At 43.4% G+C, this 18,669-nt stretch overlaps 2 protein-coding genes across 3 annotated transcripts; one reads left to right on the forward strand and one right to left on the reverse strand.

Annotated features, from left to right (window-relative positions):
• Positions 1-689: 689 nt before the first annotated feature.
• LOC122614977 (protein bark beetle) lies at positions 690-16,452 on the forward strand. Its single transcript, XM_043789784.1, has 13 exons — positions 690-822; positions 4,261-4,871; positions 6,359-6,537; positions 6,602-10,655; positions 10,723-12,928; positions 12,987-13,198; positions 13,266-13,621; positions 13,680-13,805; positions 13,977-14,000; positions 14,064-14,161; positions 14,221-14,591; positions 14,651-14,875; positions 14,978-16,452. The coding sequence occupies exons 2-13, from the start codon at positions 4,386-4,388 to the stop codon at positions 16,013-16,015; spliced, it is 9,375 nt and encodes a 3,124-aa protein (XP_043645719.1). The 5' UTR covers positions 690-822; positions 4,261-4,385; the 3' UTR covers positions 16,016-16,452.
• Positions 16,453-16,608: 156 nt separating this feature from the next.
• Positions 16,609-17,708, reverse strand: LOC122626537 (ryncolin-4-like). 2 transcript variants are annotated; one of them, XM_043806835.1, is made up of 3 exons: positions 17,577-17,708; positions 16,967-17,544; positions 16,609-16,899 (listed from the first exon to the last, which is right to left on the reverse strand). In XM_043806835.1, exons 2-3 carry the CDS (start codon positions 17,308-17,310, stop codon positions 16,755-16,757), a joined length of 489 nt encoding a protein of 162 aa, XP_043662770.1. In that variant the 5' UTR covers positions 17,311-17,544; positions 17,577-17,708; the 3' UTR covers positions 16,609-16,754. The 2 variants fall into 2 exon arrangements, with proteins under 2 accessions (XP_043662770.1, XP_043662769.1); XM_043806834.1 differs by having other exon boundaries at positions 16,967-17,708.
• Between the last annotated feature and the right edge of the window lie 961 nt (positions 17,709-18,669).

The raw sequence follows: 18,669 nt of genomic DNA on the forward strand, positions 1-18,669 counted from the left end.
CATTTGGGATTATGTAGTTCATGGAGATCATGATGGCACTTCGGTAAGTTAGTACAAAAGAAAAACAAAGTGGCGCCAGTGAGGACACGCACTTTCCTTAATATCCTTTCACTACTTCCACTTATTATTAATTTAGGAAATACAAGGTTCAATAGCATTTATTGTTTAAAATAAAATATATTTAAGGATTTAGAAAACGCATATGTTTTGTATAAAGCGAAAGAAAACGATGTAGTTTCAGATCCCTGAAAGATCTCTATAGCTATGCTGTTATTTCCTAACAGCTTGCTGTTGCCTAACAGAGCCACATTCCACCCACAAGACCGCCGCCTGTTAACCGGTTACCAACAGCAACAGGTCAGTAGTAAAGTAACCAACGCTGTTGTGCGGATCGAACCCGAAGCTTTGGCACTGCCGCTGCATTGGCCACATTTAGCATTTCGGCCAAGGCAACTGAGAGTGGAGTACTGGAGTGCGAACTGGCATTTCAAACGGGCAGTAACCACACAGCTCAGCCGCTCCAAAAAGCTAAAAGCTTTGGGGCCAGATGGGTTTACCTGGCCACTTTGAATGACGACGGGCTCCTCTCTTGTGAACTCAGTGCGCTCTGTGCCGCTCGTCGCGTTCAGCGTTCAGTGTTCAGTTTATTCAGCTTTTCGGCTTTGAGACGGCACTCAGTTCGGTTGAGAAGGTGTTCGATGTTGGACGTGAGCGCTTGATCGGGGAAAATAACGCTTGGCAGTAGTAACTTATTGATCTCAACGGTGCTTTGTTGTTTCTTCTCTTGGCTGTCACGTATACGTACAGTCGGTTCTTCAGAGTGTGAGTGATCGCTGGCTGACCGCGCCTTAAATGCAATAAGCGTCGCCTCGGAAAAGCTAACAAATCGGTATTAAAACGCCCAAAATAATTACTCAAGAGATAAAACCGCATATCTGTGATAAAATAGTGTCTAAATTGATATTTTTCAAGCAAACCTCAAGTGAAAAGCCAAAGCTTTTGGCCAAAAAGTGAGGTTGTGTTGGTGGCACCACCAAAAAAAAGTATTACCAAACACACCAACACTGCGAAACGCCAAGTGGAGTACACAAAGAAAACATACAAGACGCGCATTAAATGACGGCTAAAAGTGATAGGATTCTGGAGCAAAAGAATCGAATTTACGAGTTTGTGCCACTTACAAACTGGTGGTCTATGTGCAAATTGAATTCAACTGAAAACGAACTTAAAACGCTCCCAATTCGGAATGAAGGAGATGCGGTTTTGTGATTCATGATTTTTTGAAAATTAAATTCAATTTACGAGAATTTTACCACCTTCAAGGTTTTTTAGATTTTCCTAATAAAGTTCTGCCTGAAAAGAAAATCAGCGGAGTATAAAGATTGATCCGAAAATTCTGTTAGCTGTTGCTCTGTTTCTTCCCATTTCTGCACGCTTTCTTGGCAGCAACTAATTGCCTCATCTACGGCAATTTTTAGTTTTATTTCTCCTTTTTTTTCGCGTTGGTTTGTGGCCAATAAACTGCAACTGCAACTTTTAAGTTGATGCGTTCAGCGAGCCGCAACGTTGGTTACACTTGTTTAATGCCGCTTTGCTGCCTTTTATCCCCTCCCTATAGACAGGTTGTCCCCTACACTCTAGTTCCTCTCGGAGTTCCGCTGCTACTTCCGTTCTGCATTAGTCATTCGACTGGCAATTGAATATGGAAGCCGATGACGCGTTGCCATTCTGGTTACAACAGGTTGGCTATGAAAACGCGGAAAAAAGTGAATTAAAAGAACATTTTCGCATGCGTAAGAGGAAGTGAGGCATTATCAATCATTTGCCGCAGATAAGGAGAGGCCGAAGAAAGACTACAGGCATTACCGGTGCATTATAAAGTCCCATAGATAAAATGTAACAACAAAGCAACAGGTCTTGTGGAGATATACACATATCTCTCTTCAAAAAACAGGCAATGTTTATTTTTTTCAAAATACGTGTATATTCACTAGAATCTACGATAATAGGAATGCAAGCTTGCTGGTCAAGCTTCATCATCATGATCATCTTCTAGAGAGAAACTATATAAGTAGCAATTCATGTGTGTGGGTAGTCTTAGTCATGCAACGATCATTGAAGCCGGCAAGTGACTAACGAATTCTATATATTTGGGTACATCAAAACAAATTGGACAATTACAAAATCTCAAACGAGCATAAAATTGTTTAGACAATTGGCATTATTCTAACCACATTAGTTGAAAGGGTTGTTGAACTCTTCTCCGCTAGAACGGAAACTAAATTAAATTACTGTAAAATTGGCCGAAAAACAGCTGCACAGCGGGAAAGCCCTTTCACGCCACAAAACCATTCACAGAGAAAACCATTCACTCAATAAAACTAGAACACTGCTTGGGGAATTGAATTTCACAGATTTAGAATGTACAGTGATTGAAGAATTGGCGGAACTAGTTTAAAATATAGTTTAATATTCTTTCTGCAGAACTAATTCTTTTTGATTAACTTTATACTATACCAAAATTATTTTCGTAAATGATCTTTTTGCAGTTAACTTATTCGCAATCTTATCTAATCATTTAATGCATTTATTTGGACTGAAACTTTTTCAAGAACTTGAACTGTAACAGACAGAAATACTTATACTGTACACAACCATTGAGGTTAATGCCATTTTTATCAAAACTCAATCATGGGCCCACTTTTGTTGCGTTCACTTAACTTATGAAAAGCGCAAAAAGCCAAAGCGCATACCAAAACCAAACTAAAGTTAATAAACCCATAAAAAGACAGACAATAAACTTTTGAATGCACTTCGAATGCAGTCACGGCAACCACAAAAACAACATTCAGCGTTGCAGTTGAGTCACATCCATCGACCGTCATATGCCAGATACCAGATACAAGATACAATCCACACACGCACCGTTGCCCCTGCTTCCTCCCCCCCACACCTCAGAACCCCGCCCCATAAAGCTGCTTTGCATATTCGATAAATTTAAAATGTTTGTTATCAAGAATGTTGGCGGTGCACTGAAGAAAACGGACCTTCAATTCGAAGAACTTACTATGTAACAAATCTAGTGCAAATAATATACGAGAATATAATCCATATATATTATTATTATTTTATATTTTATAATTACCAACTTTATATTATATTATTTAGTCAGGTTCTTTTAATGATCCTCACTTTGTAAAATTTCTGCCAGTGTAAAGTGAGGGTGGGGGAAAGTTTTGGTAAAGTCCATAAGCCGAAGGTGGAAATGCTTTCTTCTTTCTTCTTACTACGCACACGTAACCGAAGGAAAATAAAAGAAAACTTGGTGAATAACACGAACTTGCGGTGCGTGCGTCGCTCTCTCTCCCTCAGCCTTTCTCTCTCTCTCTCGCTCTCTCTTGGGGCATGAATGAAGTGCCTCCACATTTACAGTTACTTTACGAAAGTGGGGGAATTCGAACAACAACTCCCCAATATTTAACATATTGTTGTTTGTTTGTCTCATTTCTTTTGTTATTGTTGTTCATCGGCCGCTCTCTTTTGCTCAGCCGTTCTTTCAATCGCTCTGTCTCGCTCTAGCTGTGTGTAATGCAATGTACTAAACCCTCTCGGCTTTTCAGTCGTTGCTAACGGTTCTTTGCGTACGGACGTGTTTTTATGGGAAAATTGGGAAAAGTCAAAACAGAAAATTCTAAAAGCTGATATGTTTATGTGTATGTGTATGTGTGTGTGTTGTGGTAGAAGTTATGTTGTTGTTTTCTGAATCGTTTTTTTTTGGGCCCGTTCACTTGGTGGCTTATCAGAAAAATTTGTTAACAATGAAGCCAACCAAAATTCTCATGTTTCTGTTGGGAAATCTCAAGATATTTCAGATTGGGGTGTTGAAAAAGCAACAATAAATGAAAAATAACAGAAAAGTGCGTTGAAAACAATTAAAACTGTTGAAAGGGTTTACCCTTTTTTCAAAACAAAGCCAAAAAGTGAAACTATAGCAGTGGTTAGAAAATGAAGTTAAAATATTAAATAAATGAATATGAAAAATAAAAATTAAATATACAAAATCAAGTGAATTTGAAATGAATTCTTCAAACAAAACTTCTTTGATTTAAATTATTGTGTAAAAATTGTGTTGAATAAAATCTATGAGAAATATATAATACGCAAAAGCTCAGAAACTATAAACTAATAATAAAATCTATTTGAATTTATGATAAAGGAAGGCCAACTAATTAATTAATATATCCCAACCTTTTCCCTCAGCTGTTAAATAATCACGAAACTGCCATGGCGAATGTGTAATAAAAACCGTTAGTGAAGTAATTAATTGAAAGCAAAAGTAAACCAAATTTAACGACAACGAAAAGTGATACGAAAACGATGCACAAATGAAGCTGCAACGACATAAAACCAACCAAAGCCAGCGGACAAGTAAACCCCACAGGCATCCAAAATGGGCCACCATATGTTTATGGATGGTCGTAACGCTGGCTTTTTCGACCCACTTGGCACGCAGCCAAGAAAGTCGACAGGCAGAGGACTCCAGAGAGGTGGAACTGCTGCAGGATAATGACATCGAGTTCGCCAGTCTCGATGGCGCCACCCAACTTTTGCCAGCCACCCGACATTCCGGCGCAGACGTCACCGTGGCGCCACAGGCTTCAACCCCCTCGATGACGTCATCTGCGTCGTACACGGAGTTGCAAGGCGGCGAAATCCTCAGCGACCGAATCCTGCGGCGCAGCGAGAGTCCTTATTTGGCACGCGACGATATCGAGGTCCTGCGTGGTGCTCGCTTGACCATCGAACCGGGTGTTACCATCGAGTTTGCCCCCACCAAAGGACTCAAAATCAACGGCGTCCTGCAGGCGGTGGTAAGTCGGAAAATCCTAATGGGGAAAATTCATTATGGCACATTCGGAAAGGCGGGCTGTAACTTGAGTATGATTGACAGGGGGAAACCCTAGAACCTTAACTTGGAAAATCCTATTAGGTGCAGCAGTTTTTACATGAAATATATATGTATATAGTATATAAACTGAAAGTTGGTTAAAATTTTACTTGAAGTAAAAGGCATTTATGACGTTTTAGTAAGTTGAGCCTGATTGACTGGGGCTAAACTCAATATAGAGGGTATAAAATGCCTCAGGGTGAAAGGAAAGTGTTTGTATGAAATTAGCTGAGGAAATGGCACTAATTAGAAGCCCTAATGAAATGATATTATTTTGATGAGCTAAGGAAACGACAAATGATATTCATAATGAAGTCTCACATTACAATAATGATATGAAGCATTTATAGGCAGGTTCTAATAGCACAACTTGAGCAATTAATAATAAATAATTATTTGAAACCCGCTTGAGCAAATATTTCTATTCATATAGAGTAACTTCATAGTCTGAAGTAATTTTTCTGCCTTCACCTGTTCGCTATTTGCGAATGATTAAGCGGCACCTGTTGCTATCAGCCGTCGAGGCTGCCCTATGAGTAATCTTGCCAGTGATAAGCACCACGAAAAGCTTCGTACTGAAGTTCCATTGTTGACTTTATGGCAATGATAAGATTACAATTGTCTTATTTACACATCGTTGAAAGGGGGAGATACCGCATTTCGTATGGCAGCGATGAGCGGAATGCATGTGGATGCCATAATACAGTATGTGGTAGGTTAGGACCTGCTCCATCTTTAACCCCACAATTGGGTCAGCCAAGTTCAGTTGACTTCCTCTCAATTATGACGCGCACTTTACATGTTCCGCTCTGCTTCTGAGCTTCTATAGCCACTTAATCAGCGGTCAAGGGGTCACCGGGGGTTAATTAGATTTAAGTGAATGTCGGAGTGGCATAATTGACAATTCCACAGACCGAAAGGGAAATGATTAAATTAGCTTTGTCCAACTCTTAAGCCAATTCTAAGCTCACGATATTTTACACTTTTTTTTATTTTTGGGGATATGCAAAACACAAGTGAGTCAGTCATGGGCTCTCAAGGGTTAAGAGTTCACAGCGCTTTGCTGTTAATTAAATAAAAGTGCTTTGCGACAGTGGGCGACTCTTCGTTTTGGAGATCTGCGTTGCATAGGTGTTAATTGATGCCCCAATTACTTCGAAAATTTCATATACTATATACTTTTCATGTCGCTTTTCATTCGCAAACGAAGGCCAAGTGGCGAGAAGATATCATAATTGAAATAATTGCATGCTACGTGAGAGAAACAGAGTCGCAGTGAAATGGTTGAGCTCAAGAGAAACGCATGACTTATAAAAAAATTATAATTGAAAAAAAACTTTATTTTTTTCTTTAAATTTATATTTATTAGTGTGTATTACATTTAAAATTGCTAATAAATATACCTTCTAGGGCACACCGACCTCCAGAATTGTGCTGAGATCCCAGAGTAACACGGCCAACTACAAGCTGGAGCTGCCCGATGACCAGGAGAAGGGCATTCGACTGGTGGATGGACCCACTCCCGTGGAGGGCAGACTGCAGCTCTTCCACAAGGGTGCATGGCGATCGGTTTGCTCCAACTCCAGAAAGTGAGTAATGCAAACTAAATGCCAAGAATCACTCTCTTAATAAGTTAATATTTTGCCTGAACAGTTGGACTTTGGCGGATTATGGAGTGGCTTGTAAGCAGCTGGGCTACAGAGGCGGCAGATTCTGGAATTGGGTGGAGCGCACACCAGGATATTATCCCCGCCTCCTGTACGAGCAGCCCAAGTGTAGAGGTGGCGAAGGAAGTCTTCAGGATTGCGCCTGGACCTCGCGACAAATGGGAGCTGGTGCCTGTGATTATCACAACGATCTGGGAATCCAGTGCCTGCCCGTCCATTCCGAGACTCTGGGCCATTGGCGTGGCATATACTTCGACAATGCGCCATCCACAAAGGCGCTGGGCAGGGATAACATCGTGTATGCGGCCCAATCGGAGTCACGTCTGAAGTATGTGGACATAATAAGGGCGGGAAATGGCGCAGGATTCAGTGCCAAGTCGGCAGTGGAAGTCCAAGGACTGCCACCGCAAATGGAGCACGTGGTGATCAGTCATTCGGCCTACACGGGATTCAATAGCACACGTCCCTGGGCAGGATTCCAGCTGCAAAATGTCACCGTGCGGAAGTGCAATGGCATTGGCATCTTCGTGAACTCCAGTCAAGGCGCAGTGCAATTGGATGGCTGTTCCATCGTGGATAACGCTGCAGACGGTATCAAGTATGTGGGACACGACTTGAGGGGAACGGAGAGGAAGGATCGTGCCAGCATATATGACTTTTGCACGCTGCCCACGACGTCGGGCCAAACGTATCCCATTTCGCTGTCCTTTACGCAGAAATATTACGCAGGATCTGGCAAGGAGTGTGGCAAGTACTTCTTCACACGACCAGGATATCTGCTCACACTCCATTTTGAGAACTTTGTGCTGATGCAAAACGAAACGGCCACCGTGGAGATCTACGATGGAGCCTCGACAAACGATCGCCTGCTGTTCGAATGGAAGGCCAGGAACTTCACGAGGCCCCAGAGTGTTACCTCAACGAGGGAGAAGATGTTTGTGAGGATACGAGCGGATGCCAGGCAGGAGCTAAATGGTTTCTTCCGCATGACGTCCGGCGACTCGGTGGCCTACGATCTCAAGGTGTCGCAGTCCACGGTGGAGGACAATGGAGGTCGTGGTGTGGCCATCGACAACATAAGATCCAAGCTGCATGTGCACAGTAGTTCCGTCTCCGGAAACGGCCATGTTGCAGGAGTTCATGTGACGAGTGGCGCTGGAGACGTGAACATAACCAGCTCCAACATTAGCTTCAACAATGGCGCTGGTGTTAACATCACCTATTACGGTGGCAATCGGAACATCTCCAGATCGGCCTTGACTGCCAACAAGGGCTATGGCGTGGCCACTTGGCTGAATCAGACATCCGATGTGAACCGCATGGAGTACATTCCTTTTAACCAAACCAGCGTGGTGGAGTACTCGCAGATCGGTGGTAATCTGGAGACTGGAGTATTTCACGGCAACTTCTGTCGCCCCATTTGGGTGAACATCACGGGCAACAGTTTCAACGGCAGTCAACAGAATGATATATTCATTGAATCCTGCTACCAAGCCACTGCCAATGGACGACCCAATATGCAACTTCAGCTAGGACATAATCAGTTCAAATACTCCCAAGCAAACTCCATATATCTGAGCCCAGCTTTGAATCTTCAAGGACGCATCGAGTACAATATGTTCCGCTTTGGGTCCTACGGTTGTTTGTTCATCAACAACGACTACATATATCCGGAGTTTAACTATTTCCCGGTCAAGCTGATCATACAAAGTAACTACTTTATGAGAAACAGCGGAGTGCATGTGGTTTCTCTCGGCTTATCGCCCTACAGCAGAGCGGAAGTACAGTATATACTGTTCACGAGGAACTTTGTGAGGGGTAACAATATTACGGAGGCTTTTGGACCACTAATCGCCGGCTCAGAAGGCAGTGATGGTGCTGGTCGACTGAATCCGCGTTCCCGAGTGGCGGCGCCCGTTGTCGTGGGATCCAGTAATGTTGACGTATTCCGGAACATCCTGCACAATCTGGATTCCATGTACGAAATCGGCTCTCAGCTCACGGATCAAAGTAAGATTATCAACGCCACTTGCAATTGGCTGGGTCACACGGATGAGAACAAGATATACGCTCGGCTCTTCCATCGCAACGATCGCTACAATCTGGCCAAAATAAACTACCTGCCATACCTGTTGCACAGCTCCAATCCAGGCTCCACGGCCATGATCACGGTTTCCACTGTGGTGCCCCGATTTTTCCACGAGGGCAGCGACATCATTGGTGGCGAAGTGGATGGTCAGGACATGGTTCCAGCTGGAACGTATACTGTAACCAAGGACATCAATATCCGACCTGGTGGCAAGCTCATACTCCAGCCAGGTACCACTCTCAAATTCGAGCCCAGTGTGGGAATGATGGTGGCAGGAAAACTGGAAGCCAGAGGACGCAGACCCGATGATATACTCTTCACTTTGAAGCGAGAAACGATAATGGGCGAATCAAATGACACGGAAACCATCGATTTGGATAGCGAAACGGAGGCCATCGATATGGAAACGGAAGCAATACCCTCGGATGGTGTACCGCGAGTTCCAGTTCGATTGGTCGGCGGAACGGGTGCCAATGAGGGAAGACTTCAGGTTTACCTAAAGGGACGATGGGGCACCGTCTGTGATTATGGCTGGAATGTCCTGAATGCAGCGCTGGTTTGCCACCAATTGGGCTACTCCCTGAACCCGCAGGATTGGAGATTACTTCGCTCGCAGTTGCCAAATGCCGGCACTTCCGAGGACATTTTGATGGCCAATGTCAGGTGCACACTTCAGGATCGAGACGTGACCAAGTGCCGCGCGGAATACGAGTTCGAAAACACCTGTAGCCATGAAAACGATGTGGGTCTCAGGTGCTATGAGGGTGCCTGGGCTGGAGTTCGGTTCAGTATGTTGGCCGAAAGGGCGGACCTACAGTATGTCACTGTGGAAAAGGCCGGACTTTTCGACTATACCACCAATGCCTTTAAGCCCGCAGTTCAGATGGATCATGCGCGTCACAATCTGGAAAATGTGAGAATCGTCAACAATCTGCAAGACGGTTTGGGTATTATATATGCCGACATATACGCTGGCAAATCCGTGAACAACATCAAGAACTCAGAGTTCTCTGGCAATAAGGGAAGCGGAATTAGCCTAAAACAACTGGACTTCAGAGTCTCGGGATCCATCATCAAGGACAACAAAGGCAGTGGTGTTTCCCACGATGCAGTGATATCTGCTTTGGATCAGAAGGAAATTGGAGGATGGTTTAACATGGCCACAGATTTCAACTCCTTCGATACAGATTACGATCCTTACCTGTTGCCCCATGAAATAAGCAACATCGACTTGGGGACCTTCGAGCACAAGTACATACGAACTGAAGAGCTACTTGGCCAGAATATCAATCGCAAAATAGTGGTTCAATGTCCAGCTGGTTATGTCATTGGTATACAGCTGTTGAATCCCATACACAATCTGTCCACAGAGAGCATAAACATCCTGAATGCCAGGACAGAGAATATTCGCAGTGATCTGTGGCAAGTTAAGAGAGATCTAAACGTATTCCCAGTTACCAGCAGCAGTTATGGCATTATAATTTACTACGAAAGCGGCTTGCAGGCCTTGGGAGGAGCTGTTTTGATGCTGAGCACAGTCACAGCTCCAGTTCAAAACATTAGGAACCGCATTGTCAGCGGTGCTGTGCCCACTCTAACTATTCGATCAACGAAGATACAAAAAAATCTAAGGGGTATTACGGGCATCTACTACAATCGCTACATAGGCGACAATGGGGAGTATTATTTGCGGAAAGCCAACGAATCAATCAAGCTTATCAACTCTGAGCTTAGCTACAATGAACGAGAGGCTATACTCATCAGGTCACCATTCTGGGATGTGATCTCCAGTAACTTATCAGAGGTTACACTGCACGTCAATGGCTCGCTAATCACCCAAAATGGACTTGGTATACGGCAAATGTCAAAGGATCTGCGGTCGTCGAACAACCTGTTCCATTACGTCATACAGGATACTACAGTTGAGCAGAATACTCATGGCGGTTTTCAGGTAATATTGATGCCTCTATCTTATATTTTCTTTGCAATGTAGCTAAGCTGTATTTTTCCATTTTCAGGTGTCTTTGCCATACGTGTGGCAGTACAACGAAAACTTCACCCATTCGATTTATTTCGGCAACAGCACCTGGCAAAGAAATCGCGACTTCCGCATTTCCGTTTCCGGTCACTATACAGTCTTCAATATAACCTCCAATGTCTTCAGAGAGAATAACTGTCCTGGACCACTGATATCGCTAGATGGAATGGAAAAGCGGCTTCGTTTTGACAACAATCGTTTTGAGTCGAATAACGCCAAGTTTGTGCTGCTCTTCAAGGCGGATTCCCTGAGTGAAATCATTGGACAAGTGCCTGCCAGCATTGAGTTTAACAGCTTCAAAGGAAATAATATTGTGACCATGACCGCAAACTACAGAAATCACTATATGAAGGCGGCCAGAAGGATGCGGAAACAACATAAAATACCCACCGCAGTGATTCGACTGGATGGCGTCCAGAATGTGCGACTGTATCGCAATCTGATAGCAGAAAATGAAATGGACTACAATTTGGTGGCAGGTGTAAGGTCGGCCAGACTGAACAACTACTTTGAGGCAAGGGAGAACTGGTGGGGCACCAAGGATACCGCTTTCATAGAGGCTAAGATATTCGACTTTGACAACTGGAACGATCATGCGGACGTCATATATCAGCCTTTCCTCATCGAAGACAGCTACGATGCCAGTGTTTCTGTGGTGATACCCTTCAATCAGGATCAGGAGATAGACTTGAGCAGCTATAGAGGTGGTAGAGTGTACAAGGACTTGCTGTTGACGAAACAGAGTACCCCCTACTATATATCCTCCGATATAACAGTAATGCCCGGCAAAACTTTGACTATAAACCATGGCGTCACTATGGAATTCGAACCCAACGTGGGTATATTGGTTTTGGGCACCCTAGTGGCCATTGGATACAGGGAATCACCCATCGTGATGAGGCCATTTAGAAATGCCACCAGGGAATCTCTGATCGATGTGCAGCCCAAGAAACGGGCGCTGGAGGATATGAGTGCTCCACTCACCGAATTCGATTCCATAAGACTGTGCACCAGTGCCAGCAACTGCACAGGAGATGCCGATGGATTGTTCGGATTAAATGAGGGATTTCTGGAGTACTTCAATCATACCACTCTGCAGTGGGTTCCCATTTGCGACAGCAGATTCACCGAGCGGAATGCTCAAGTGGTTTGTCGAGAACTGGGCTACGATCCGCTGAATGTTTACTATGGTCATGATCGCAGGATAGAGTTCCACACGAACTCACTGACGCGCATTTGGTCGTGGGTGCAGCCGTTGGAGTGTCGAGGTGACGAGGAGAGAATGGAGGATTGTGCCGAGCGTTTGAATGGTCAACTGTATGGACACCGCCACGAATGCCGTTGGGATGATGCGTTCGTCTTTGTCAGTTGCAATGGCATGGCTGACGATGAAGTTTATTGGGGTGGCATTCGGTTCGCCAACTCCAAGTTCGAGGAAATCCAATATGAACATCGTTTGCACAACACAAGGTCACATGCGAGGTTGCCATTGAGGGAAAGCCAGTTGGAGTTCGTCAGGATCGAACAGGCAGGCATACTGCATAATCACAAAGCAGCTGCCATTCAAGCCATTCACAAGAACCCATCAATCACCTCGGTGAGCATAGAGAACTCGGCTAATCACGGCATAAACATGATTGCTCCCAGTGGCAAACTGAATTTGAATCACCTGAACATCAACAAAACTTTGGGAACCGGCATTAGCATTGTGTCTCTGAGTGGCGAGGGCCGCGATAGCGATGAATCTAGTTTCACGCCCCTGAAGAAGTTGGATCTACCATACAAGCTCTTCTCCCTGGTGGATATATGCGATCCCCAGAAGGTGCTGACCATCGAAGAACGCATGCTGATCTACTACAAATATGATAACAATCCAGTGAACTGCGTGAAGATCTTCACCTCCGCTTTTCGTGCCAAGCCAATCGGTTTCAGACTGCTTCAATCCAATTTGTTCAATCACTCCAAGTTGTATGGCAGAACCGATTTTATCAAGTTGTTCGACGGTGATATCTACAATGTGACTGCCACCTATTTGGGCAAAATCGAATCAGATACGGATAATCAAAGATCCTTCTTCAAGACCAAAGGTCCAACGATGAGTCTCCAGTTGGTGGCCAGTGGTGCTCCCGAAACACATGGTTTCATAGCTGAGGTCGTCACTGTGCCCATTTCCACTTTGGGTCAATGTAAGCTACTTAAATTATCGGAAATATATATTTGGTTTAATCGTAAAATACTTTGCAGATCGCGATGCGTTGCACAACATCACAGATACTCACATCTCAGGTGCGATTAAGGGGGCGGTTACCTACTCTTCTGCCGGCGAGGTCACGCCCACCTTGACTTTGATTGGCAATCGCATAGAAAAGAATTGCCGACAATTGTATGGCAATTTCTCCACCTGCACTTCGGCTCTGAATTTGGATGTGCAGAACATGAACTCATTGTATTTTATGGTAGGTCTGGGTTTTATTCTGTGTCTTCCCAATTTAAAGGCTAACTTTTGCTTATTCTCGTTCTTAGAACAACCTGATAACAGAAAATCAAGGTGGTCTTCGGATTAGAGCCGATTCTCGAGGTTCAGCCACTTCACTTCGAGGCTTTGTCCATCACAATCTCTTTATGAGGAATCGCAATCGTCCAGCTCTGTACGTCGAAGGCAGACAATCCTCGCCGTATCAAGAAGTGGAGCTTTATCGCAACTACTTTGCCCAAAATATGGCTGGCTATGAGGATGTGATAAGATTGTGCCAAGTGGTGTCCAACTTCAGCTACAACTATGTGCACAGCAATGTGGGTGGCAGAATCATGGAGGTTTCTGGCTTCGAAAAGGTGCGATTGCAGATCTATCAGACAACGGCTCACAATGGTTTCTACAGGTAAGTTCCCAAACATCTTTTAAATGATGTGCTTATTATAATAAATATTCGTTTTTAGGAATTTTGCCACTAACTGGATGACCAGGGCGACAATTGTGGCTGGAACAGCGGGGCAGCAATATGTGGACAATATTTTCGAGAACCACGAAAACGACTATGAGCTGCTCACAGTCAACAATTCCATGTAACTACTCCAGTTTTTATTTAATTTATTTAAGATAATATTCACCTTTTTATTATTTGATTATAATTTTTAAACTGTTCCAATTGTTCTGTGCCTGCTCTACTATTCTATTAATGGCAATCTAATTTCTAATTTCATTTCTTCCATTTTCTACAACTTTCCTACCTGTAGTTTGAGTTTTGACTATGAAAACAGGTAAGATGCAAATAAGACCTTTAACCTATTTAAGGTTATTAATATTGTACTTTTCTTAACTAGGACCTTTGAAACCTGGAGCTCTAAGATCGATGCTCGTCACAATTACTGGAGCTATAACAATACCATCTCGGTGCAGTCTCGTATCAGAGATAAGTCAGGTGAGTTTGCACCTAAATCAATATATCTTGTCCGGCTATAGATTTTTTTATTCCTACAGATGATCCTATGCTTCTGGAGGTCCTGGCCGTGCCCTTCCAAATGAACAATGAGACAATACTGGATGGTAAATGTCCTCCCGGTTGGGCACTGGTCCATGACACCTGCTTCATCTATGTGGGAGCTCCCATGACTTTCCACGAAGCTCGAGACTTCTGTCGCTCGGAGAACTCGACAATGCCATTCATACGCACCGATAAGACTACGCTATGGAAGTATTTGCAGAGCCAGATGAGGCACTTGAAATACCCGGATAAGGTTTGGATTCAGGACTATAATCACATAGATCGCTGCACGAGCTTTGTGTTCGGGGAAATCGAAATCGAGGATTGCAACAAGGAGCGCGGTTTCATTTGCGAATCGGATCCCAGGGTAAAAAATCAAGAAATAATAGAATATAAACATTGGTTAGTAACTGTATTTCTTTTCAGGTGATCATTGATCCTTTATCCTGGCGTGCAGACATCTTTGCCATCAGTATTATCTCAGCCTTTGTCCTCGCCATTATATTGCTGATCCTGGTGGCCTTCTGTTGGTTCGCCAAATCAAAGCATCGACACACCCAACGACTCCAGAGGAGGAACAGTATTCGGCAGAGTTTGCGCAGCTTGAACAGCATCGATCCGCAGGGTTCCCTTCGCCGAAGACCCAATTATGTATGATTTGCTTTTGATTTCATTATCCACTGATTTTTATTTGATTATTTTCTTTATTTTTACCTCATTTTATGTTATCCCTATTGGTTCTTCGCTAATCAGAACATGTCCAGCAATGGAACGTTGTCCAAGAGTCAGGACTACAAGCAGATGGTGGCCAATGGTTCCATAGATTCCATGGACAAGAGTGTGCTGAGCTCGGAGGCTGGTAGCTTTGAGGGCTATGAACAGAAGCCCCACTACAACGAGTATGTGAATCAGAATGCCCTGCGACCAGCACAGCCTGCCCAGGATCATCAAAGTCACAAGGTGGCCACCATTTCCAAGGCGAGTGGCCATCGGGCGAGAGCCGCTGCAGCTGCAGCTGCTGCCTTGGAACCCGATGCCTTTGAGTTAAGCTACCGTAACGAAGGATTCCGGGATAACTCCACCTACGGTGGTAACACCCGAGCAAATTCCATTAGTACCAGCGTGGCAGAGGATACGCCAATCATACATCACACAGATCAGGAGATCGATGAGGGTGGCTCCGATTATTATGGAAATGCGAGTACCTTGCCACTGCGAACCGAAGGAGGCACTCCTGCCGGAAGGCGTGGCCAACCAGGCTTGGCCTTCCTTAGCGAACTCAAACAGAATCTGCCCGAGTACCAAAGAAGCTCGCATAGCAGTTTTATGCCCCACCGAAGCAGCGGCGACTCTCTGCCCTTTGATCAAAAGCTAGATCAATTCAACTACTCTACAGAGTCCTCACTGTACCGCCCAGCGCCTGCGGTGCCCAGTAGTCAGCAGGCAACACCAGCGGACATGCGACGTCCGGACTCGTATTATACTGCCGTGAGGAGTAGTAAAGCTCCAGTATCACATTACCGCACACCAAGGCCACTGGCCCAACCACCGGCCGCACCAAATGTGGCGCCCCCGGGTGGACAGGCGCAACGGCGCCCCAAGACGGTTTACCAAACCGCCTCCGAGGAGTCGTCACCAACGACACCGTCACCACTGACCAATCAGTACCACCGCTCCAAGTCGGAGGCTCTACTCGAAACAGATTTCGATGAAGATGGAGGATCGGGTGGTCTGCAGCCACTGCAAACAAACGGACGTAGTCACAGTCAGCCCCTGGAAACGGCCATGTGAAGGGCCGTCATCAATTCCATACTCTAATTTAACACTCACTCCACACATTAAGCCTTTACGGAACTGACTAAATACTAGGACAAATTTGTATTTAATGTTTAGAGTAAGAGTTGCTACTTGAATTAGTAATTGTTTATAAGCTTAGCGTTTTCAGTGATACAGAATACATTTATTTTTTGAATTTTTTTGTTTTCCTGCACTTGATTTTGTCAGTTTCGTTTAGGATAACAGCCACCACAGCTTCGTAGCTTTTAGTTTGCCTTTAAAAATTATAGTATACTTTTTAGAATCGAGATTACGATTGAGAGAGACCAAGAGAGACGAACACGCCCGCCCGTTGTTTTTATTTTTGTGGTAAACTTAAATCATTCCATCCATTAGCTTTAAGTCTACCATTAACTATTGCCGAAACGAATTAGTTCTAAGTTGTTGTATATACACCGAAAATAAAAGAAAACTAATTGAAAAACCATTAAAATCGTGTTATTAACCTGGAAAAAGCACTTGGCGATAGCTGAAGTTTATTTATGACTATTTAAGGCATATTTATGAGCTTAATTATTGAGACAATGGAAACCAAAATCGAAGCCAATGCAATTTACAAAAATGTTTATTATCTGATAATCATATTCTGGGAAGCCATATCAAGGTTTTTAAAGGTCTAATCAACAAAGATATAGAGCACAAAAACGCTATTCGGATTCGCAGAAGAGTATGAATCATTTTTATTTATGAGAGTTTAAAATAATTTAGAAACCCTTCTTGGCCTTATCAACATTTGTGCTCGCTTCATCATATAAGAGGCGTTGGAAATATTATATCCAAATGTATGCCAAAGTATGCCTAGTCCGGATTTGTCTTTGCCATAACGCCCAAACAAGTGGCTAAAATGAAAATAAAATGAAAAAGAAAATAAGAAGTATAACTTTAATCAGTGCTGTCTTTGCTTACCTCGTATGGCAACTGCGGTACCACCAAGCGGCCATAAAATTTTCGGCACAGCTCGGTGTTCCCCAGAAGTCGTTCTGGCGATCTCTGGTGCTGAATTTCATGCCCAGGTGATATTCAAGTGAATCCCCGGCATCCCCAGTCGAATTTCCGGTCGATTCCAGGATGTAGTCGTTGTCCTCGGAACCGATAACGAAGTTATCGTACAACTGGTATCGCTTATCTTCTTCGTAATCCTCCAGAAGAACTAGAAGTTCCTGCGGTTCCGAGGCAGTCATCGCATGCAGCTTATCCATGCCTATAAAGAACTCATTGTTCAGTTGGCCAAATCCCTTCTTGTAGTCCATCCACTCAAGAAAAAAGTTCTGACTTCCATCGTTTCTCCGCGTGATTACCGTCCATCCCCCTCCGTGACTTTCCTGATCACCTCAAAGGGTTCTTCACTGTACTTAGGCACGCGGATGACAAGATTACTCTCCGATGATCCGGCGCAGCTGGTTGGGTATTTGGAAGTGGGCATACAAGAGTCGAATTTCTTGTCTAAACGTTCCAAAATTTCTGCCTGGCGCTTTTGCTCCTCACTGCGATTTCAGATAAGAAATTACTTATTTACCGTATAGCTGCAACTTCCGATTTCAAGGCTGTGAGATTATCACAGATGGATAGTAGAGTACAGAGTTCCTTGCCATTTTGGCTGACTACTGTTCTCAAAAAGAACACAAACAATATTCCGAGACACAACATGTCTTCGCTGCAGCTATTTGTTGACTAAATGAAAATCTTGTTTGCTTTTAAATAAAGTTCCATTATCAAAAATGGTCTTTCTTATCTTAATGGCTGATTCAATAAACGCCTATCATTTCCCCGATCTGTAAAAATTAAGCCGAAAACGGGGGTTTCCCCGTTCTTAGTAGAATACCTAACTTTATTGGCACATAATAAAAAAAATCATTTTGGCTAACTTCAACAATTACATTCGAATTTAACGTCTGCTAGACATTTATTTTTCCACTAACCAAACAGTCGCGGTTCGAGTCTGCGCTAAATGTAAAGCTTAGAACTGTAAAAAACATTTTACATGATAACAGTTATCTGCTTCACTGATAACAGGATAATTTATAATTTATTTACAAATAAATTATTGCACTCTCTTAATTAAATTGTTCTTTTGAAGCTCCAACAGCAATATAATCAAAAGTTATTAAATTTCGATTAATTCCGATTCAATGTGACGTGTCTTAATTTGGATTTGGCATTGAGAACTTAATCGTTTTTTTTCAAAAGAATGTTCATTGGGTAAGCTCTTTATGCAAGGCACGCGCAAAAAAAAAGAAAACTCTTGTTGCTGGAGAGTGTTGCCAGCTCTGAGCGCTAAATTCTATAGGAATGGAAAGAGCTACAAACTATTTGTGTTCTTATGTATGTAACACAGTACTTATATGTAAAAATCTATACTTCTAATAATTTGAGCTTTTAGCTATGAGCATAGCCACATGGATTTCCCTAACAGTATGGAAATGATTGTCAATGAATAAAAGATGATTTTATTATAAATCTAATCGAAAGACTTAAAAAGAAAACTGAAATCTGAAAACTTTTTTTTAATATTTTTCAATGATTTCATAAGCTCCGTAAAACTGCTGGAAAGAAGCCGAGTTGGCAACACTGCTGGCACAGAGCGCGCGTGCTCGCTCTTCGTTTCTTTT

Source organism: Drosophila teissieri, chromosome 2L, assembly GCF_016746235.2.
Source record: "Drosophila teissieri strain GT53w chromosome 2L, Prin_Dtei_1.1, whole genome shotgun sequence".
Taxonomy (NCBI): domain Eukaryota; kingdom Metazoa; phylum Arthropoda; class Insecta; order Diptera; family Drosophilidae; genus Drosophila; species Drosophila teissieri.

Coding starts and splice junctions, on each gene's coding strand:
- LOC122614977 (XM_043789784.1), top strand. CDS start 4,386: ATGAAGCTGCAACGACATAAAACCAACCAAAGCCAGCGGACAAGTAAA. Junction 13,622..13,679: donor GCTCACAATGGTTTCTACAG/GTAAGTTCCCAA, acceptor ATTCGTTTTTAG/GAATTTTGCCACTAACTGGA. Junction 14,162..14,220: donor TCGTATCAGAGATAAGTCAG/GTGAGTTTGCAC, acceptor TTATTCCTACAG/ATGATCCTATGCTTCTGGAG.
- LOC122626537 (XM_043806835.1), bottom strand. CDS start 17,310: ATGGACTACAAGAAGGGATTTGGCCAACTGAACAATGAGTTCTTTATA. Junction 16,900..16,966: donor TACCGCAGTTGCCATACGAG/GTAAGCAAAGAC, acceptor TTTTCATTTTAG/CCACTTGTTTGGGCGTTATG.